This window comes from Petromyzon marinus, chromosome 21, assembly GCF_048934315.1.
Source record: "Petromyzon marinus isolate PM22_M1 ecotype Great Lakes invasive population chromosome 21, UKy_Petmar_22M1.pri1.0, whole genome shotgun sequence".
NCBI classification, from domain to species: domain Eukaryota; kingdom Metazoa; phylum Chordata; class Hyperoartia; order Petromyzontiformes; family Petromyzontidae; genus Petromyzon; species Petromyzon marinus.
This window is the reverse complement of record NC_133687.1, coordinates 12,482,979-12,506,425: the sequence shown is the minus strand read 5'-3', so window position 1 is coordinate 12,506,425 and position 23,447 is coordinate 12,482,979. Positions and strand designations below refer to the sequence as shown.

The window sequence follows — 23,447 nt, the reverse complement described above, 5'->3', positions numbered from 1 at the left end:
AAGCTTTCGTGACTGCAGGGATTCATATTCTTGGTTCTTTCGGTAAAGTCACGTAGAAGGGAAACAATAAAATAATACAAATATAAAACAATAAAATTCTCACGACGTTTCGACTGCAACACAAGCAATCATCATCAGGTGTGAAAACCACAGCAAGAGTCAAAACGTCGTGAGAATTTTATTGTTTTATATTTTTATTATTTTATTGTTTCCCTTCTACGTGACTTTACTGAAAGAACCAAGAATATTGTTTGCAAAGTTTAGGTTTTTTATAATCGATGTATATTTTGTATGATCCTATACATGAACAAAATGAGCGTGCCAATTGCGTGCTAACATCTATTTATTTGACATATTTTTGGGAAACCATTTCTAAAGAGATGTGCTGGCGCCAGATGCACCTCGTGCCACTCATGCCCTCCCGTCAATCCACCGGTTGCATTGGATTGTTGTGGTGGCATCTGGCGGGGGACAATTTTCACAAAACTAAGCAACTTGGTCTGCGAAAATGCGCCGGTACAAAAGCGAAATCATCGCCTGCAACGGAGGATTTTTGCCCCAATTTCCACGGATGCTGCTTCCTGCTGGCGCCCCAAGTACCGAATGACTTAACGATATTCTATGAATTGCGAAGGCCACTCGATTTACGCATGGAGATATTACGTACATTTTCGTAAGAATGTATGAATGATACCGAGCATTCGTAAGTCTGCAATTACTCTCTTAACACGGCTCCTGTGTGTTTGCCATCTCTGTGGCTGCTGGTTTTGCTGTTTTGGCTTATTAGCACGGACAAAAAAATGTAATTTAAAACTTACGTCCTAACCGATATATACTTAAGTTAAGAAATGCAATTAAATGAATAAAGCAGAAGATAATTAACTGTAAAATAAACTTACAGAATAAATATATCTGCAATTATATTTACAATGGAGTATTTATAAAATTATAGAGCCCCCTCCAGCCCATTGTGTTGAGTATAAGAAAAGCATCCAAGGGAAGTCTAATTAAGTTCTTATAACTTTTACATTATGAGACCTCCTTTGCCAGTAGCACGATATAGTAATAGGTTTTTACCCTTTTATCTGGCACCAAAACTGACACCTTTATACAAGGGATCATGTTTGCAATAACCACAACACAAGCTGTCAAAATGCAAACAAAAAGAGAGAACTCTGATAATAATATGCACTGTCCTTGAATTTGATTGGTCCACACCCGAGACGGCTTTTCTTAGAGCCTAGTCTCCATTGGTGTTGGACCAGAAGACGCCAAAAGGCGTACAACTCAAAAACATCGCACAATCAGAGTATTGAGAGCTCGGGGTAAGAATTTACAATGAGACCTCCTTTGACAGTAGCAAGATATAAAGGTGTCAGTTTTGGTGCCAGATAAAAGGGTAAAATCCTATTACTAGGTCCAACACCACACTTCATGGACGAATCAATCGCCTCAGCTCTAATTAATCTGCCCATGCTGGACATCTGTGTAAAACGAGCTTCATAGCTCATCGGATTCTCCACAGTCTAAATAAAGATTCTGATTCTCTCTCAGAGACAAAGGTCCCGTACTCTGGAATTCCTATTTTCACATTGTCAAAATATCATCATCCCTCAATAACGTCAGTAGTTGGCTCATCAACTCCATGTAGCCTAACTCCCACACATACATAAGCACACATGCGCACACACACACAAAACACACGTTTTTTTAAACACTGTAGTTTAACATGTTTGATTGTAATTAGTATCCTTTGTTTTAATTGATTGAACAATCTGTTTTGTGTACGCATTGTTCTTTATTTTTGGTGAGGTTTTCACATAAGCCCTCTTGGGTTTCCAACTTCACCTCCGCACCTTTTTAATTTGCACTGTTTGTCTTTCGATTGTCTTTTTGGTGTGCGAATAATGAAACCAAAATATCATCCATAAACCGTAAATGTGTGACGTGTTCTTGCATAAATCGCATCCCTGTCAAGGGGCTGTCCAGAAATGACGTCACGCACCTAGGGGGGGGGTCAGACATTTGTGACGATGTGTGACGAGGGGGGTGGGGGTGAGAAATGTGACGTCACGTCAAAATGCGCAACTTTAAATAAATATAGACGACACGTTCTACTTAATTAGACTTTTTAATAAATGTTTTCTCCTACATCAGAGTGCAGCGGCACATTAAATACGCACCACAATGACAATAGTTTAAAGCGATTTGAAGCATGTTTTATTTTGGGGGGGGGGGGCAGAGCTTTGTGACGTCATATTTGAGGGGGGGAGGTCTGACTTTTTGTGACTCCGTGTGACGAGGGGGGGGGGGTAAAAAATAGTCCAAAATCGCGTGACGTCATTTATGGACGGCCCCCAACCCCTTAGAAGTCAGTGCTCTACATTATTACAGACCAATTCAGACCTTATTGGTCACCCTAATAAATCTCAACGTTCATCCTACAAAGTCCCATCGCAAGGGAGAAACACAAACAAATACACAAACATTGTGCATTTGTTGTGCCCGTATTGAAACGTCTGTACGCCGTATGGACCTAAAAACTAAATTTCCCCTATATGCGCGGACGAATCGACGCACGACAACCCTGCGACGAGAATCGATTCCCTGCTCGTTGGGTTCCGGTTCCCCCCCCTGCAGCCGCCGCCGCCCCCCCCCCCCTTGGCAACCGTTGCCAGGGGCCCAAGCGGCGGGGGCCTTCGCGCGCGTTGCGAGGCCGCGCGCCGTTTGCCCGCCGGTTTAAAAAAAAAACTTCCATCGGCGTCGTCGTTGTCGGTGTTGTTGTTCAATTGTAAAATGTTCAACGAGTTTACAAAAAACGTGCAAGTTTAAAAGAGCTGGTTGAGAGAGAAAGTCCGTGGGTTTTCGACGCAAGCGTAGTTTGCCGGCTGTGGATCACGAGAAGAGGTGAATTATGACACTGTGTAACAAAAAATATATTTTTTTGTGTTCCTGGGTAGTAAGTGTTATTTCCTAATTGCTTATGCCTCAAAAGTACAGAAAATGTGTATTATTCTCCACAAACTTTGCTTTTGTGACCAGGACAGTGATATTTTTAAATGTACCCTATTTGGTGTGCATTTGTCTTTCCTTCACGTAAAGTCGGGGTCACAAAAGCAAAGTTTGTGGGGAATAATAATAGTCACTTTTCTATACTTTTGAGGCATAAGCAATTAGAAAATAACACTTACTACCCAGGAACAAAAATCGTGTAACCTAGTGTAATAATAATGCTAAAAGTCGCGTAGTGAGTTTCATTGAACGCGGTTGCGCCCGTTAAGTCTGCAATTGTCAATGGCGAGTGAACCAAAGTTAAGCGTTTTAATCTAATTTGCTAAAAATAAATACAGTACTCACGTACGGTATATACAGGAACGACGAGAGCACATTCGCCGTGTGTTAGCGTAAGTACTGCGGTGAGAGATGTTTAAAATGTATAACTTTAAGCAAGTTTGTGCCCACGTGTAATTAATTATGCGTTAGAACGAGTGTTTTTTTTTTGTTTACTTCAAGTTACCTATTATTCTACGTGGATTATGTTTTTTTTATGTTTATTTAAAATAATGACTTACGATGCGAGATTATGCTGTGTATACAGAATTAGGTAGTGATATGGCATTCATTCAGCAGTGGATAGACAGCGGTTGATGATAGTACCCGCATTTGAACGTTAACTTTACGATGTGAACCAATACGTACCGTAATTATAAACAAGCTTTGATACCGTACTTTAAAAAATTACACGATTTATGTTTTAGTGTAAGAAGTATGTCTTGTTTTATTTACACGCAGTACAATCGTTTAATTGTTGCGAGTCAAATCAGACTTAGAACGGTTCTACAAAGGACACCAAATAACCCATTTTCCCAAAAAACACAACAACGCCTTGGTCCTGCTATGCCCTGGTTTGTGTCTTGTCGGCAACTGTGAATGCAGTTTAAGGAGTTAACGTACGGTTGTTATTACACGCCGCCACATGGCGCCTGAATCTTCGTGGCAAATACACGGGCCAAGCTTGGGCCACATTTGGTGCGACGTCTGAATTCGCGGACGGAATTCCAGACAGACCCCCCCCCCCCACCGGCTTACAGTACTTTATTATTATTCACTCAAACCATGGTGCCCCTAGTTCCTGTAAGAGTGACTGACCGTGCTTCGTGACCTCGGCATGGATACCCACGAGCGAGGGGTTCTATTCGTGCGTGTGGCTAAATGTTCTCGAGATCAATGCCGATGTTTGCCGTGAGCCACGACGAGAGGGTTTTGCTGTTCCTCCTCCGTTCAAGTTTGGGTTGCAAGACCACAATTGTGCGATCGTGGCTTGTCCTTCATTTTACATTCACGAAGGTGCGCCGCGTCGTCGTGTTGATGTTCTGCTGCGGTGGATGGTCACACCAGTGTCTTCGAGGAATGTCAAAGCCGGGGAGGTGCGATGTTAACACTGACCGAGCCAATGTTAAAACAGTCCAGCGTATTCTTGGTTCTTTCGGTAAAGTCACGTAGAAGGGAAACGATAAAATAAAAAAAAATATATACAACCACAGCAATATTTGTTTTGCTTTGGTTTTCACACCTGATGATGAGTGCTTGTGTTGCAGTCTAAACGTCGTGAGAATTTTATTGTTTATATAGTTTTTATTTGATTGTTTCCCTTCTACGTGACTTTACCGAAAGAACCAAGAATATGAATACCTGCAGTCACGAAAGCTTTCAATCAAAATGTACAGTCCAGCGTGTTGACCAGGCAATTGTTAAACCGATATCACGAGTTGCCTGGCTGCCCACAAGTTGATGAATTCAGCAAGCTCACCAAGCCAATATCAGCAGTCTTGTTAGCCAACACATAGCAGACAACTCAGTCAGGGGTTGACCCAAGGTAGCGAGTTGACTAACCAAGTCACGACGTTGATTATTGGGCGTTGACCAATGTAATGCGTTCACCAAGTGAGGAGTGGACTTGGATAATTAATCAACCAAGCGAACTGGTCAAGCGGAGTTGACCAACGCAGACTTGACCGATTATATAAGTTGACCAGGCCAGAAAGTTGACCCATCTAGGAATTCACATGTTTGTTAATCAGCATACAGCAACTTGTCATTGTCTGCGTTCATGAGCAAAAACCATCCCAACTCAGCCACCTAAGTAAACAGTCGCTCCGAGTGGGTTTAAAACTCTCTAGCTGCAGACGCCAACACAGCCGCTGAGCACGCTGAGTCCTCTCAGCGTTTTGTTTTAAATTCCTGTTTCGTTTGGCTTGTTGCGTGGAATGTTAAAACCACCGGGAGGCGCGTAACGGGTTCCCAATCATGGCCAGGGGTACAGTGTTCTGGACCACAGGCTATGGGATCAGAGACTCCATAAAGTTTTGCTCATCGCAGAATTCTTGAGTTGTGTTAATTCTCAACAAAGTTATGATAAATTAATAGAGCCGGAGTATTTTCAGTAGTGGTCTATCAGCGATTTTCTAAGTTTACGGTTCGAGTTTACGGGTGTGTAGTCTTGTAATGGCCAGAGTTGGCAAATTATTCGTTTTATAATGTAAACGTGGATTACCAACAAGAACAATAACGCGATAGGTGAGTGAGGTCGCGTGTGCATGCATGTTGGTTGTGGTTACTAAAATATGGGATGGGTTGTACGAAATGCAGAGTTTGCTAAAATAATGTTTTGAGAGATGACTTCAGTACAGTCTACATTGTAAAAAATGCAAAAGCTGGACGTTTCAGTTTAGCATTAAGGCAGCTGGGAATGCCTCCCTTAGGTTAAAAGCATGTGGAAGATAAAAGTTAATGTTTATACATGGGGAGGGGGTGTGTAAATGACAGTCACGGTGGACATTCTTAGCACAAATGTCCATTATCAACCCTGAGCCAGTGGTTGGAAATTCCACGTATGCATGGCGGGTGCCAAATCTGTGTAGTTGACTTTGTGCAAAGCTGAGTTAGGAACTTGTAACTTTTGTACCGCGAGTCCTGAACACTGAAATATGTATTGCTAACAGATAATTTGTGTGATTATTGATTTATGTTTACTCACACTTTTACCCTCTGTGACTTTTTCATGCTAAAAATTGGAAATATTAAATTCATCTGTACATTTTTATGCCAAGACTCCCACGTAAATGAGTTTCAATGTTTCAATGCTATCATCTGGTTCAAAACAATGTCTAATACATGTTTTATACATATATTTCTCATTTACATGGCAGCATCCCATTGGTGGTTGTCAGCTCATGTACAACCCCCCGTAAAAGCTGACCCATCTTTCTCAGTAACACAAGGGGAAAGCCACCCCATCAACTTCGTCTTGGCCGCTTGGCCATGCGGCCTCTTGCCCATCTTACGGTCGGTCATTCAAGGTGTATATCCAATGCCAGGTGGTCGGTTCATACCAAGGGCATACCTTTAAGGTCGCATGCCAACCATGCACCAGTGATCTGGCTGTTGCTATTAATCCTGCTGTTACGGCTGCTATTAATCATTTATCCTGCTGCTATGCAGATACCCAGATAGACATCCAACCTTTCACTCAAACATCTGGCCGATCAGCCATTGGCAACGTTGCTACCCATTCACCTGGCAATGTAGCCACGTCCAGCCTCCCACCCTTCCACCCCTGTCCCCGGCCACCCATCAACCAGAACAAGTGGTCACCCAGCCTCCTAGCCACCCTTACCCACCCAGAGCAAAGCGTCCTGGGCGTGTACAGTGAACGATTGTTGGATGTGTGCAGCAGCGTGGGTGACTTCAGTTATAAAAATTCAGTTGCCTCACAACGGAGTCAAGCCATGGGTGGTGGGGGTGTTGCGTTACCGAGGCAACAGGGGGGGGGGGGCTGCATTAGTAACCGCGATGCAGCTCACGGACTCCTTACCACAGCGTTACGGGGTGGGTTCTGTGAAGACGGCAAGGGCCGTGTTCCAATGTCTAATTGTTGCTGTTGTTTGGATGCTAGGGTTAATTTGTGTGTGCGTGATGGAGGCTTGAATGGAACTGATCGTTTTTTGGCCATTAAGGAGATCTGCGTTGCATTTGTGATGTAAATCGTGCATTCTGGCACCCGCTGTATATTATTTGCACCGTTGTTTTACTGTAACATGTTTAATAGAGAATAAGCATATATGTATTACGCGACAGATGTATAAACGTGGAAACGGTGACAGTGGGAGATATGTGTGGCTTATTTGAATGTGTTTGACTGTGGTGGAGGTAATGTAATGGGTGTTATGTCGATTGGTGGTGCTGGTGATGTGGTTGTATGCAGGTGTAGGTAGGTGCTGGTGATGCCAGGACAAGCGGATTTGCCCATCATGGGCGGCTCTTTCAATCCAGGGGCCTTCGCGGGCCCTCCCGCCTACACGCCAGTGCTCATGCCTTTCAAGGTACTCGTCACAGCCGTGTGTACGCTTGTATGTGTGCGAGAGAGCGATTAATCGTATGTCTAAAACAGTAATTTCTCATTTAATGCGTTAGATGCATTCCTGGAAAATGCCTCTTTAAGCGAGAATGCTTTAAACGCTGAATTGATGAATACACGTTACGGGGCACAAATAAATAAAGCAATGCAAATTTGCATCGCATTTGTACTATACAATCAGCCTGCAGTCATCCCACGACGGGACAAATAACTGACACGAGGGTACACCGCGTACTATATCATTCCGTGCATATGCCCAGAATTCCCATACCGCTCAGCCGCGCAGCTCAAGAAAGTAGTTTGTCGTCGACCACTCAGAAAGCGCGTTATAACGGTGCGCGTTCCACGTTATGACGGGCGCGTACTGTGCTGTGTGCGAAAAGTGTTCCCAAACAGAGGAGCTGTGCTATGGTGAAAACACGTTGCCGTGAAAACGCGTTTAGCGAAGACTTATGTTCAAGACATAGGGAGAGATTTTGTTGATAAGCCTTTGGTCAAATTACCCGGAATGCGCCCCATCTCGTCAGACCTCGGCAGCTTTGCAGAGTTGAGTCTGGATAACACTTGGATGGGTGACCACCACGAACTAACAGGCTGGCATAAGCTGTGAGGCTACATGGAGGGCACAATAGGACAGTGCAGTAAAGTACATTGTTATATTGTACTTCTATGCTACCAGGTCTGTGTTCTTCACCTTGACCAACCCGCATTGACCAGCGTGGTGAAGTACGTTCAAATAACCCCCACGGCCTACATGGCATGATGAAGCCCTTGTCCAGCAGTGGATTGGCAAAAGAGCTGTGTGTTGATTTATATTTCTAAAGAGAAAAGAAGAAGTTGCGATGCAATTATTGACTCATAATTAATCTCCACTGTGTTGCGCTGGGTTGAGTGTTGTGCCTTTCGCGTTTTGATTTCACTCCCAAAGTTACGTATGCGCTTTGGCAATGTGCATTGTGCAGTGCACGACATATGCTCTGTGTCGTAAGCTGTGCGTCTCATGTTGCGTACCATGGTCATGTGCCACGCGGAGTGTGCTGTGCGTCATGCGGTGTTCTTCATGTTATCGAAAGAACAACTTGTCGTCGCCTTTAAATGATCAAAATTGCAGTTCTTTGGGTTCATCAATTAATTTTTTTTATTAAAATCCACCATACATGGTACCATTTGGTAGAGACTATAAAAAGAGCGTGCCCAATGAAGACTTGGATTAAAAACATTGTCGAATGGATGGGCTTAACCACAATCAGCTGATTTAAAACTGTTTTGTTTATTATACCAAGTAAAGCCCCAGTGAGCTATACAGCTCTTTTTCAGAAGCGACCTGGCCACAAGTGACAGCTCATCGAAGTGGCTTATCACGTGGAAAGGTAGAGGGTGATCATAACCAGAGCCGCCAACATGGCACTTTGTAATTGTAGTCGCCAGTTTTATTGTATTGTTTTTGTGCTTTGCTCTACCTCAAGTTCCGCGAGCGCAGGGAGCCTGTGGACTGGCGGCGTCTGGGCGCGGTGGACGTGGAGCGCGTGGCTCGCGAGGTCGACGTCGCCACGCTACAGGCAACTGACGCAGCCTCCTCCAATTCCCTCCACTCACACACATTGCAGCCATCTTCTGTCTGTCATAGCCTTCAGCAGCTAGACGACGTGTAGCCTTTATCAAAATCAACCCGAGTGTACTCGGTCCGGTTGATTTTGTTAAACTCAGCTGGATTTGAGTCTGATAACTAATGTGTAAAACATGTGTTTTCGGTTTCTGCATAGGGCAGTGCAGCATTAGGCAGTGCAGCAACATCCAGTTTTGTAATGCACTATGCTCTTTGGTTGTATTCGGTAAAGTCACGTAGGTATAAAACAACAAAAATCACGACGTTTCGGCCACAACACAAGCGGCCTTCATCAGGTGAAGGGACCAGGCTGTCTCGAGGACAGCGCTGTCCTCGAGACACGTGCTATGCTGCATTTTAGTTATTAGCTTCCTACCCTCCTTTTTCCAGCATCGATGTTTTGACATGGGAATTTTTAGCTTTTTTTGCTGCACGCTGACCTCAAGTTTCGAGTTCAAGTTTAATCTCCTTTAGATATCATGCAAGTTTTTTTTACACTTACCAACTACGGTTTAAAGCATTAATGCGATAGCTCTGTCTGTAACAGGGAGGCACATTAACTCAATAAAATGTTCCAATGTGAACTAACCTGTAGTATAAAGTAGCATTGAAATTATCTACTTACCCGATAGAAAACCAGTCAAATTGTTCAATGGATAACTTAAAACGTAGAGACACAACCGGAGAAAAGAGGGCTCTTTGCAAAAATACAAACACATTTGACCCTGACAGCTGTCCATTGGCATCCCTACCGCTAATTACTTGCGAAAACAAACGTGCGTTGGAAAGCATTACATAATCCACACTATGTTTTATTGTTTTATTAACTAGTTTTGAGTTGCTCCTTCCCGTAATCTCCACGGCGGCGGTGCGTGCTTTCCCCACTCACAGGAGTACATCACGACAGTGACGTACTGCGATGTGACCAGCGAGCGCTGCGCACGCTGCCAGGCGCCCGCCGACCCGCTGCTCGTGAAGCTGCTACGGTTGGCCCAGCTCACGGTCGAGTACCTGGTGCACACGCAAGGCTGCCTGGGCGCTGGCGCGCACGCCGCGCACACGCGCACGCAGGTAAACAGCTCGACTTCGGGGCACGGGCAGTTGCAGCACTGGCGTCTGTAGCAGGGAGCACTTGATAGGAAGAAAATCACCTCCACAAAAAGGAAATGGCTCTTATCTTGCGCGTACCAGCAGAGATTAATTTCATCCAGGTTACTGACCGGCAATTGTTTTTTAATTCTTGCACCCAGCACACCACCGAAAGGTACGGTTGGCTACGTACGGTGCGAAAGAAGTTCGACATACATGTTAGTCACGTGCTTACTGCAGTCTACCAGCGACCCGGAAAATATTGAGGAATTAAACTTTGCATACCAGGCATATAACCATGCATCGTTTAATTAATAAAAATAGCTTATTGTACTCATATATAATACATGAATTAGTTTTTAAGTACAGGTAGTCCCCGAGTTACGATGGTGCGACTTAACGATATTTCGATCTTACGATGGCGATTAGCGATACGACAAAATTGCCATCAACAACCTAACATCGTTCAAGTATGCAGACGACGGACAGAATCTTGGTGAGTACAGTACAATATGATACGTTACGATACGTTCAATGCATGTATGATACGTAGCTTTAGCCATTTCATTTTAGGGTTACCACGACACGATACATACGTTCAATGCATGTTAAAAGTTTTTATAGCAGATAGGATTGTTTCCTGAAAAAAACTTTTTATTAAATTGCAGTTCATATAGGTAGGCTAAGAATTTACCTTGTTTTTTTACTTTCCATTTTACTGTGCAATGCAGTATTGTAATTAATCAATACATACAGTATATAGTTTATACAGTATGGTACCGTAAATTGCTCTGTTTTACTAAATTATTACTATTCTTTAAGACTCCTGGGTAGGCTAGGCCATCTTCGACTTACGATATTTTTGACTTACGATGGGGTCGTCGTAACGCATCTCCATCGAAAGTAGAGGACTACCTGTATATTATTTATGTGAATCATATGCAGATATAATTATATGCAGCTTTGGGGCTGTACTACATGGTAGTCAGCGGAGGATGGTGCAGCAACATTCTTTGTTCTACTGTACTTTTGTGCCTCCACATTTATGCTCATTGCCTTCATCAACGTGCACTGGCCAGAGTAGTGAAGTATGGTCAATAACCCCCACTACCCGCATAGTGTGGCAAGTCTCTTACCCAGCAGTGAGTTTACCAAATGTTTGAGCATGTCTATGTGTTTGTATTGTGTCTTTATTTAATTCTGTCTCATTTGTAGAGTGTTAATTCAATTCGACTGATTTATTGAACTACACTACCAACATATGATACATTATATGGGTTTTATCTTCCTTTAATTAACAAAATAATGGAAAATTCTACTTTAAGTTCATTGTACAACTGACCACAGGGACTTGCACTAACTGGGAATCAATGTACATGGAACCCTAAACACATTGTACCTTGGAGAAGTGGAATGACGTATACATGGGACCTTGAGCAAACTTGTACTTAGGGCACAGAATCTGACGTAAAGTGCACACGCGAACATGTTGCACAGGAATCAGGGCACACCCAATGTGTGAGTCTCGGTGAAACCCAGCAAACTAGGACACGCAAAGACACAAGAGACAAAGGATATGGAAAACATGGGATCCAGGACACATGAGATCGAAGACACGCAGAACCTGAGATGCAAGGAACACACTGTATTCAGGACATGTGGGATCTAAGACATAGTACCTGGGGCACACAATACCTGGGATGAATTGAACTTAGAAAAGATAGTACTCGAAACACAAGTGACTGAGAAGATATGGAACCCAAGATGCATGCGGAAAATAGAGTAGGGGAGCGGGTTAGGCTGGGCAGGATAAACTGCCCAAAATGGCTGCGTGGGTCCTAATGTTTTTGTCCGTGGCTCCAAAAGCCTTTTAATCAGCCCTGGACACAGGAGACCTGGGAAACACCTGATCTGGGACACACATCCTGCATATCTAGGTCAGGAACACATGGCGATCAGGACGCGAGGCGACACGAGTTGACATGTAGCTTAGTTGCTCACGAAAAGCACTTTCTTTTCTGTAAGGCTAAACCGAGGAACGTTTGCTTTTGTGGGCACGCACGCAGGGTCTAGCGGCGGAGCTGGGCCGTGCCCGAGCCGACGCGGAACGCCTTGCCGAGGAGCTCAAGGCCGCGCGCGACGAGTGCCGCCGCAGGAAGAAGTTGGTGGCGGCGTTGCAGCTCATGCTGCAGGCCAACGCCAACCACTACCACAAGGTGCCCACCGCCATGCAGGCGCTCGCCCCAACCCACTCTGTCGCCCGTGACTTGGACTCGGTTGCCCAACTGACCCGGGCAGCCCGGTTACTGGGGTCACCGTAATATGGCGATTCAGCGAATTGAGGTCTGTGATAATCATATCGTCCATTTTGCCGAATATTGTTGCGTTTTGATAATGGTTGCCCATCACATTTTTTGTAATATCTGCTGTTTTTCTTTTTAAAGCAACCACGTGTTTGTTCGTTATGGTGCTTTGAAAATAGAGCAAAGCACAAAGATAATACAATAAAAATGCCCCGTTCAGTAATAAAGGCTTAGAAAACTGAAATTGCAATGATCATCATATTGTAAAAACTGATACAGGGTTTGTGTGGAACAAATGAATAAGAGGTTTGTAGGGGTCAGCAATAAGGGGTCTGTGAAAGTCAGAGTGGGTTGCCATTCGGACTCTGAAAGATCATGAGAGTTTTTGTCTGCACTTCTCCCCATCTGAACGTCCGACACTGGTTTGACAACAAACATCAGTATGTCTAGATTTGAAGCTTTCGTGACTGCAAGGATTCATACTCTTTGTTTTTTTCGGTAAAGTCACGTAGATGAATTAAAATAAAACAACTCATTTAGTTGCTTTCTTTTATAAACATCAGTATGGCCTGTATGTAGATTACTATAAAAAATATAATGCCATTCTGTCTCATAGAGGTCCGAAGCATGGTCATATACAGGTCGACGATCCCTAATCTACATAGGCTGATGCTTAACATATGCACCCCGTAGTTATCCAGGATTTCATTAAAAGTTCTGTATTCCAGGCATGTGTTAGCATAACCAGGATTATAATATTGTACAGACTGCTAAAGCTTCATCGTTATCATCATCAGCCATGAATCAATCTTCTAATGTGGGAAGACCTCTCCAAGCCGTCGTCATTCTCTCATGGTCCTTTGGTGTAACATTTCAGGGGTGCCATGGTAGCGAGATGTTAACGACCTCACCTGGTCTATAGAAGGTCGTGGATTTACCGAAAGAACCAAAAAGTAATTCCTGCAGTCACGAAAGCCCCAAATCACATTTGGAGTTTGCTTGTGGTCACGTTCAATTTTATCTGGGTCCTCCCGGTTTTTCTCTCCATATTTAGAAACTTGCGTATAAAGTATTTGGCTGCTATAAATTTCCACATGATAAGCCACTTCGTTGGGTTATCATTTGTGGCCAGGTCACTTGTGCAAAATGAATTATATAGCTCAGTGGGCTTTACCTGGTAAAAGAAAAAGAGTTTAGTTGAATAGTTTTTAGTTTTCATATCGCACCTGCACACGAGCTGATATTTCATCACTCAATCTCCGTCTTCTGGGTGTGTTCCCTTATTTGGCTTCCACTCCATAATTATTCCCGACGACCAGACATTATCCCTTCTGGCAAAATTTCCTACCAAAGCTCACATTTCATGTCGAATAGTGCACAAATACGCATGGAAAGGTGTATGCTTGGGACTACATTGAGATATAGAAAGCGGAACATGTAAATTAGAGAGCATACGCAAGTTAGATTTATCATATTTCTAAAGCTTATATATACATGTGGAAGTGAATGTTAAACTCTTTGATAAATAACTTATGATATTTCATATGTTAATAATTTTGATACTGGCAAAAAAGGGTCCCATAGATATAGTACATGGAATTAATTTCAGTGACATCAGATTGATCAGTTTCATGAATTTTCACCCTCTGGTGCCACGAACATAAGTCTCAGCCACCAGATGAGTCCATTTGGAGCTTTGCCCCTAGGGTGGGTACGCATGAATGCACGGGCACATGAGGCCATGCACTCGTGACATTAAAGCGGAAGCAATTGCCTTTTTCATGGTTGATTAAAAAAACCATCGTGTTTTAACGCCGAGCCTCGCTGCCCCGCCGCACACGATCACGTCAAAAGCGAGCGAGCGTGTGCAGCCATGCGACGCAGTGCATGCATGGAAGAGAAGCCGTCTTCAGACTCCTCACACCGAGGGTGGGAAACCTGTCCATTGCTGAGGGCTGTATACGTAGCGGTAAAGGTGTAGCCCCACAATTACTTGTTCACACCACTGCTGACGGAAAGGCCTCTACTAGAAGGAGATCTAGAGAGACCCTCTACCAGTAATTTTGGCCTACTGTTCCATGCTGACCTGATGTCTTGAAAAGAGGTGGGAGTACCCGCACTTTACCCTACCACTCGCTGATCGACTAACTGTGGACTTTTCATTATACTGTTGGGTAGACAGAGGCGGGAAAATTGATTCAACTTGCCAATTGTTTCAACTGCTGCGCTGGGAGAACGAAGCAGCGACTAGATTGAGAGTCCAGGGTTCTAACTCTTAGAACACATCAGCATTCTGAGGGCTGAAGAGGGCTTACAAATACCTTTGGTGGGCCATGCATTTGATCACACTCGGACTCTATTGCATTGATTGTGTGCTCAGAACTACTTGAAAGAGAGAAGGTGACTGAACACGCTAAACGTAGAAACACAATGTTGCCAGGTCGAAAATATATTCCTCTCTAGTACCTGAGTAGTGCAGCCGAGATGCTTCCAATGATGCATTAATGTTGTTGGTGCACCATTCCAAAGTGGTAGTGCTCATGTGACCCTAGGTCGCATGATATAAAGTCATAGGTTCCTCATCTTTGTATTACACCATGTGACTGCCTGCATTGGACGCATGGCTGTGCTGAGAACGCCACTGACCTTTAAAGGCCTCTCTCCCCGGGGTGGCGTAGGGTGGGGCACGCATGGACGGGGGTAGATAGGCGGATAATGTCTGTCCGTGGACTACGGAGCCGGTTTTCTGTGATACGGTTAACGCTACGTGACAATACAATTTACATGCAGTCCGTCTTTGAGATCTGGAAAGCTTCACTGACATTCATTCAGGTTGCGAGTTCAAATCCTTGTCTGGGGTTTGCCCTCTAGGTTCGATAAAACAAGTACCCCTCTGTGGTAAGTCAGTAGTGGTTGTCCTACTGAGAGACTGGTCCACTCCATAGGAATGTGGAATTTCCACCACAGCTCCATGGCCCCCAACAGATTAGCTCCACTTGACGCAGTTATCTGGCTTGACCACCTGAATGTGAAATTGTAGTTGTTCTGCATCGACATCAGCCATACGAAAGAAGAATGCTCCTTTGAACATGGAGACACTTGAACTTAATTATTTGGGAGAGCCTCACTGAGTATCCGATCACTGAGTTTCCACTCAACCACTCGAATACTGTGCCTACCTTAAGAGGTGCTTACTAACAGCATCTAAAATGCATCTCACCAGGGCTCCTTGTGTGTGCCTGTATGTATGCGTGTATGCAGTGCCAGTTTTGTGACAAGGCCTTCATGAACTATGCCTACCTTCAGAGCCACGTGGAGCGCAGACATCAGGAGGTCACAGAAGGAGGTACCTGGGCACATACACACACAGAAAGACCTGAAGCAAAAGAACAAGCCTTAATTTAGCCCTGCAGACCATATGAACGAATGAATGCTGTTTGTGAACACCTATGAAGGTCTGCACATCACATGAGGGGATTTTATGGCCGGAATCACACCCAGTTGCCTTTTGCTTCCCCAGTGCTGATGTTTACACACCACGCTCATTTAAGGCTGAGTTGACCGAGGGGAGGCCTAGGGCCGGCTCAGATATCACTCACCACTGATGTTAGCCATGGCTGGGAATCAAACAAATTCTAGATTTAAAGCTTTCGTGACTGCTAGGATCCATACTCTTTGGTTCTATTGGGTAAAGTCACGTAGGTGAAAATAAAATAACAAAAAATCATGACGTTTCGGCCACAACACAAGCGGCCTTCATCAGGTGAAGGGACGAGACTGTCTGGAGGACAGCGCTGGAGTGGAAGAAGCCACGTCGTGATCTAAGCGTGGCTTCTTCCACTCCAGCGCTGTCCTCCAGACAGTCTCGTCCCTTCACCTGATGAAGGCCGCTTGTGTTGTGGCCGAAACGTGATTTTTTGTTATTTTATTTTCACCTACGTGACTTTACCCAATAGAATCAAACAAATGTCAAGTTTGTAATACAGTGCACAGACCACCTAACCAACACTAATCCAACCCTATAAAAACAAAGACCCCCCCACATATCCTTAATAGACCTTTGGGGAAAGTGCTGTTAGCGAGCATCTATGAAGGCCAGCACGGCACACGAGGGGGTGGGTGACCAGCACCATGCCTGGCCACCTTTGTCTCCATAATGGCTACCTTTTCCAACACAGACACACAACTGGAGGGCCAACCGTTGTATGATATGGCACCACATGCTGTAACGCAAAAGTGGTAGCGCGTCCGTCCATCTGTCATTGTGCCGCGTGTTTGCAGAGCGCCAGAAGAAGCGTCGGGTGGAGAAGCTGGAGGATGAGCTTGAGGGACTTAGGGATCAGCTGAAGCACACGCAGGGCGACCTGCAAAACGAGAGGGAGGCGCAAGCCTTGTTAAGCCAAAAGGTATGAGAGCAAAGACAGATTACCTTCATATACCATTTACAGTAACAGACCTTCACTCATGCTACTCTTGCTGCCTTCCATTGCCTGGAACTTCCTTTTCAAGTCTGGGCTCAAGACCTTTTTTTTCTTCTGCCTCTCTGTATAAAATAAATATGCCCACTGTCTATGCGCAGTGTCTGCAGATGCAGCCGCAATTCGATGCTGCGTGTGTCCAAATTGTATATGATAAAGTGACGAAAAGATTCCTCGCTAAATAAATAATAATATGCAGTGTTTTTTCAATCCATGCTGGGTGAAGGCATCTTCACGCCATGCCTGTCATACTTCACCACACTGGTCAGTGCAGGTTTTTGAACACGGTGATTAACGCTTTGCGCTGCAAACCTGGCATCCAGAGTCTGATTCTAAGCATAAGATAACACCAGTAGTGAGTGATGCCAGACATAGTCCTGGACCCCCTCTTCCTCACCGCTTTCACCAACGCAAAATTAACAAATTTGGCACTTTTTAGTCCCACAGTTCAATATGAACAGGTGTTGGCACCACACGCCCAAAGACAAAGATCCCCCCTATATAGCCTTAACAGACTGTTGGGGTAAGTGCTGTTAGCGAGCACCTATCAAGGCCGGCATGGCACATGAGGGGATGGATGGCCTGCAACATGCCTGGCCGCCTTCGTCTACCTAGTGGCAAGGTTAGACACCATGCCAGGTACTCAGTGAGGATGTGTCGACCTTGGGGAGATGCAGGACAAGTTCAGATGTTTATCACTGGTGTTGGCCGTGAACAGAAAACGGAATTCGGGTTGCCGGATTCGCCGCTGTACTGCCGCTCCCCACGCACGCACGCACGCACGCACACTTGCGCGGGCACGCTCACGCTGACAGGATGACGCGTGCGTACGTGCTTGCGTCCCACAGGAGCAGGAGGCGCATCGCGAGCGTGAGAGAGGCGTGCGGGAGTGGCAGGAACGCGAGCGCAAGGCCGTGCACGGGGAGGTGCAGCGCACGCGCGAGGACCTGCAGCGTGAGATCAGCGTCCTCAGCGAGCAAAATGTGGCGCTAGAGTTGGTGAGCAACAGTGCTGGGCGACATGAGCAACGATAGGACATCAATATCAATGACCAGCTCCTGTGTATGCGACCTCGATGGTATCGCGTCATAGGTCATGGTGATGCATTTTCTACAAGCCACAACGGCCGATGCTGCCGATTCACTTACCTTCAGCTGTGTCATAGGTAGTCGACCCTGATTAAAAAGTGAAAAAAAATTACCCCTGACCCTCTCAACATTATTTAAGTTTGTGTGTGTGTAACTATGAGCTACTCAGTTGTTGGGCATTTATGATGTCGGTAACCTACGCCGATGCAGATCACTGCTCTCTGATGAAGAGCGCTCCTGGCATCGGCTGAGTGGGTGGCCGAGGTCGGGGTCATTTGAACATTGAGGCCATACAAGGCGATGACTCGCTGCCGAACATGCACGCGTAAACACGCTCGCGCAAGCGCACACGACGTGAGTGGCACTGTTTTTTTAAAAGTACACGCGCAACCATTTATGTCGATCCACTAATGTGGCATAACATGATTGGCAGGGGCCTTGGGGGGAGGAATGAGATGGGCACCCCCCAAACTGTCCAGTCTCTGCTCCTCTTTGTAGCCCAGCACGTGGTTCCCAGGGGGAATTTCATCGCTTACACACTCCATATTTGTGGGTGTTTTCGCATGTGCAGCGTGTGCAGGAATTGGGGAAAAGCCGCACAGAGGATGATATGGCGAAGCAGAACAACAGCTTAATGGCCCTGAAGGAGCAGCTGCACAAGCAGGCAAGTACTTGTGCATGTATAGCTCTTTCGTCAGTCAACTGCTGAGTAAGAGTGTCCTCACTTTGTGTGGATTGTGGGGGCTGTTTGATGACCAAACATCACACTGATAAGTTGCGGGTTTGTGAAGGCAGGCAGCATAGAAGGAGAGCATAGAATTACAATACAACAATAGATTTTCCTGCACTGTCCTTTGATTACAACGTGTACCCCACAGCAGCCTATCACAGCTATTTTATGCATGATGGTCACCCATACAAGCACTCTCCAGCATAAACTTTTGCTTAGCTTCCTGAGTCTGATGAGATCCGGTGCATCTCTCATATTTTGGTCTTGGGGAGGCAAGTGCTTACTGGTTGTGAAATTGACTTGCAATGATTAACATGTCTTTTGACCAAACCACCCTTATACAAATAATATAAGGCCACTGGAAAGTTGGATAGAGTGGTTGTGCAGTGATGAGCTCACAATACTGTGAACCCGACAACCTGGCCACACCTGAAATCAGTGGTGAGTGGTAGCTTAACCGATCCTCGCACCTCCCCCACACCACTTCACAAACCCGCATCGACCAGCGTGGTCAAGTATGATCATACAACCTCCATGACTACAATGGCATGGAGATGCCTTCATCCAGCAGCGGATTTGTAAAGGGTTATGAATTATTATTAATCACTGAAACATCTGGTTGGGTGGCATTGTATGATGACCATTCACTTCACAATCTTTAGGTCATGAGTTCAAATCCCAGTTTGGGATTGTTATGCTTTTGCAGACATCTAAGGGGGTTAGGGTCAGGCAAGTTCCTAGTGAGATTGCTAAAAATAAAACCGGGGGTCTCCTGAGGTTGCACAAGACAGGCTTAAAATCTGTCTCTTCCCATTCCAAGTGCTTTTGTGCTTCTCCAGGCCTTTATAAAAGCAGTGTTGCCAAACTTGGCACAGCTGAATTGCCCAGTGCTGTGCTTTGTTGTTAATCCCGCTAATTAACATTCCACTGGGTTGTGTTTTCCATGACAAAGACCAGAGAAGCGGTGTCATCTTGCTTACAATAAAATTTGCATTGCATGGGTTTTTGTGTACATTGTATATTGTCGTGCAAGCTGGATATTATTTCCAACCGTAATTAAACATTAGTGGCAAGTGCTATTCTACCCCAATCAATTTAGCTTTTAATCAGTATCTCCCACAGTTTGAAAAGACAAAAGGTGGGTAGGCGTGGGTGCTGGCTAGATACTACGTCTGCTTGTGCTGTGTACCTCATTAAGTAATCGCGAACAGTATTTGCCCTTGCAGTCTGTAAAGCTGAATGTGTTTTGTGTATGTGTATGGACAGTTTTTGGTTCAGATTTGCTACAATCTTAATAGTCTAAATGATGTTCCTAATCTTGTACATCATGAGCACATAGTGCTCTAACCACTCAGGTGCAGTCCAGACTGCCACATGCATAATTGACATGCTCCATACTGATAATAAAGTATTAAAGCTTTCGTGACTACATAAAATTACTCAATGTTTTTTTTCGGTAAAGTCACGTATGTAGAAATACAATAGGTGGTCCTTTTTTGAGCTGCTCTCTCTCTCTGCCTCCCTGTCCGTCTTTCCTCCCTCCTTACCTCTTGGTGGACTTGTATATGTATTTCTACTGACCGTGTACCTCGTATTTTTCATTCTATCTATGCTGGTATGTGCAATCCAAAGATTGAACACGAAATTTAACACTCTTCTGAAATTCGTGGTCCGCCAGAAAGTGTCTGTGTTGTTGGCCTGACTGGATGTGCTTCACATAATGTTTTTTCAGGTTTGTTGAATTCTCGTCTCTCATCTTTTTGTTGTATTTACCTCCGTGATTTGTTCTTGACACCTGATGAAGATCGCTTGCGTTGTGATCGAAACGTCGTGATTGTTTTTTGTTTTAATATAATTTTATTGTATTTCTACATACGTGACTTTACCGAAAAAACCAATGAGTGTGCTCCATACTGGTCAATTTGACAAGTGGTGCACCCAGCAAAAAAATGTTTGAGGGGACGCATTGCAAAAAAAGCTGCATATGTATTTCGCTTAACCGATTTGCACGATAATAGTGCTTTTGAAAAACAAATATGATTGCATAGTTTCCATTAAACAAATTAAATTGAAATGAACATTGAACATTGATTAATTATTTTAAGTTTTACATCTTTAAAATAATCAATGATTTGCAATGGCCATCTAACATCTAACAAATGTCACTTTCATTAACCCCCACGCGAGTGTGCCTCTGATGCCGACCACAAGCTCCAGCTTCTCACTAAGCCCTTTTGTTATCATAAGCGTCTGTCGATATCCTGTTATGTCTTCTAGAACACGAAGATGCAAAGTCTGCAGAATAAACATGAGCGTGAAAAATCTCAGGTACTTATGCATCCATGCAAACAGGGACGCGTCCACTCTAGCACAAGCAAAAGTTGTATAAAGTTAGGAGCACCTTGCACCCGTCAAGAATTATAAGAACGCCCGAGTTAGGCTGCATTGGCTATGTATTGTTAGTGCCAGCAACCCAGATATGTGGGATGACATTTTTAATGTTTGAAGTGGGAACTGTGCTTCTGTTTTGCGCTCAAAAGAAAAAACTGATCAGGTCATGGTCCAATGGTCGTGCTTTAACCGCTTATTGCAAAGGTTCACGGTTCAGATCCAGCAGCTGCCTTGGGTAATACTGCGGGGTGTGTTAACCATTAAAATACATCCCGTCTGCTTCACGGAGGGCTTTAAATATTCCATGACATCATTTGCAGGGTAGACCATTTTGTGCCAGCGTCATGATCCAAATTTGCCAATCATTGCCCCCCCCTACTGGCACACTGTTGCCTGCTTGCAGGGCAGGTGCTGTGTCACCTTGTGCCCACAGAGACAGCTGCCACTGGGGGTTCCTTTTAAACGTTTGAAATGAGATGTGATGTAAATTGCCCTGAGACACCCCAGCGTGCAGAATGTTATATCAAAAATAAATGATTATTTACATGAGATTGATGTCTAGTGGAACATGGGGTTCCACTAGAGATGTGGTTGTTCTTGAGGGGTGTTGTGGATGATGGTTTTCCATTTGTAAGAAAGCATACAAAGCTGTTTCATATGTTACTACCAAGGTAGGACAGTAAATACTTGTTCAAAGTAGATGAGAGCCCATCGATAAATTACCAATGATGGTGCGGTATACTTGGCGACCTGCAGAGCAACAAAAGCAATATTGTTCTGACAGTTGCTGTGCTGCCACTCAGTAAAGGTTGCTAAGGATGGAGCGGTGGCACAGTGGTTAGCCAACTATGTGCTATAATCTTGATTTGAAGCTTTCGTGACTGCAAACTTAATTATATTTATGACCATGGCTAACATCAGTGGCGAGCGATATCTGAACAGGTCCTGTGCCCCTTCACGAACCCACACGTACGAGTGTGGTAACATAGTTTGGCTCAATTCCCATGACTGACACAGCATGGAAAAGCCTTCTTCAGTCATTGGAATGTAAGGGCCATAACGTTTGAATGGCGGTGTGTGCGTGCATTCAGATGCAGCGAGACCTGGATTCGCTGCACGATTCCCTTTCAAATGACCAGAAGGCTATGAGCACTCAGCTCTCGGAGCTGCGGAGGCTGGTGAAGGAGCGAGATGCCCTCATCCGCGAGCAGAAGCGCAAGGTGCCCACTTTGTGATTGCATATTAGCCATTATTAATCCGCTGCTGGATGGAGCCCTTCCCAAGCGGTCGTCATTTCTGACGATCTTCTGATGTAATAATCCACCCCCTACCTCTGCAACTCAGCTGTTTAATCGCTCCATTTCCCCGGTGGACATGCCCTGGGCGAGATAGAAGACAAGGGTAATATAAATCACTTGTAATCGAAATTATGCAAATGTAATTATTGTTTATCTTCATAGAATGCATCGTCTATTTTTAAGCGATATCTTTGAAACATGATAAAGGTAATGGAATCACGATTCCTGTCTGTTAGCACTTTAACGGCCTCAAATTTGAACTGATTTTAACAGATGTACCAAACATTTATAGTTAAAATTATCCCTCTTGTTGGGTGGAAAATCTGCCAACTCGAAACAAAATGGCGGCCATTTGGCTGCCATTTAAAGAACTTGAAATCTGAACCTCAACACATCTAACCTATAAAACTCCTATAACTGCAATTTTACATCTCATGCCCCCCGTTTGAGCCCCCAAAATACACATTATAATGCATTGTTGAGGTAATTCATGATTACTATATACTAATTGTGACATTAATATGTGATATCTGTAATGTGTTTATATGATTTTGTGGTAAATGGAACTCAATAAAGACGTATGAAAGTTATGAAAACGATTATGAACGCAATACAGCACTTACACGCGTTCAGATTTGCGTTGTTTCTTAAACTAATATTTTCCGTCATGTGGGCACTTATCAGTGTCCCTCAACGTGTGAGCAGTGTAAGGAGATGCTCATAATATAACCAGCACTCGTGCGAAATACGTGATTTGTTTTACGTAAGCATGGTTAATTTGTATCCTGGATAAACTTCCAACGGGTAATCGAGTTGACTGCATTTGATTAAATGCAACTTGAGAATCAACTGTTCTCCATATAATGGGGGGTTTTCTGAAATATTTTTGTTCAAACAGATTCAAGGTCTTTCTTCAACAAGAGTGGAAAGTGAGTATCTTTTTAAAACTCTTCTAACTTGAATGCACATGCATAGTACGATCATATACAGTGAGAGAAAAACGTATTTGATTCCCTGCTGATTTTGTACATTTGCCCACTGACAAAG

The 23,447-nt window shown here is 44.3% G+C and overlaps 1 protein-coding gene across 9 annotated transcripts in view; it reads left to right on the top strand.

Annotated features, from left to right (window-relative positions):
- The first annotated feature begins 2,666 nt into the window (after positions 1–2,666).
- The window catches only part of LOC116944367 (cilium assembly protein DZIP1L), a 37,703-nt gene continuing 16,922 nt past the window's right edge, over positions 2,667–23,447 (top strand). For 6 of the 9 annotated variants that reach the window (XR_012942540.1, XR_012942539.1, XM_076068597.1 and 3 more), the window contains exons 1-12: positions 2,667–2,907; positions 7,265–7,382; positions 8,884–8,970; positions 9,909–10,094; positions 12,179–12,328; positions 15,677–15,761; positions 16,697–16,821; positions 17,742–17,891; positions 18,553–18,645; positions 20,989–21,039; positions 22,194–22,322; positions 23,299–23,329. Coding sequence is in view for 7 of the 9 variants with exons in the window: in XM_076068597.1 (XP_075924712.1) it covers positions 7,284–7,382; positions 8,884–8,970; positions 9,909–10,094; positions 12,179–12,328; positions 15,677–15,761; positions 16,697–16,821; positions 17,742–17,891; positions 18,553–18,645; positions 20,989–21,039; positions 22,194–22,322; positions 23,299–23,329 (1,186 nt within the window). In the remaining 2 variants the exon portion in view is untranslated. The other 3 variants (XM_076068594.1, XM_076068592.1, XM_076068593.1) reach the window with 3 other exon arrangements.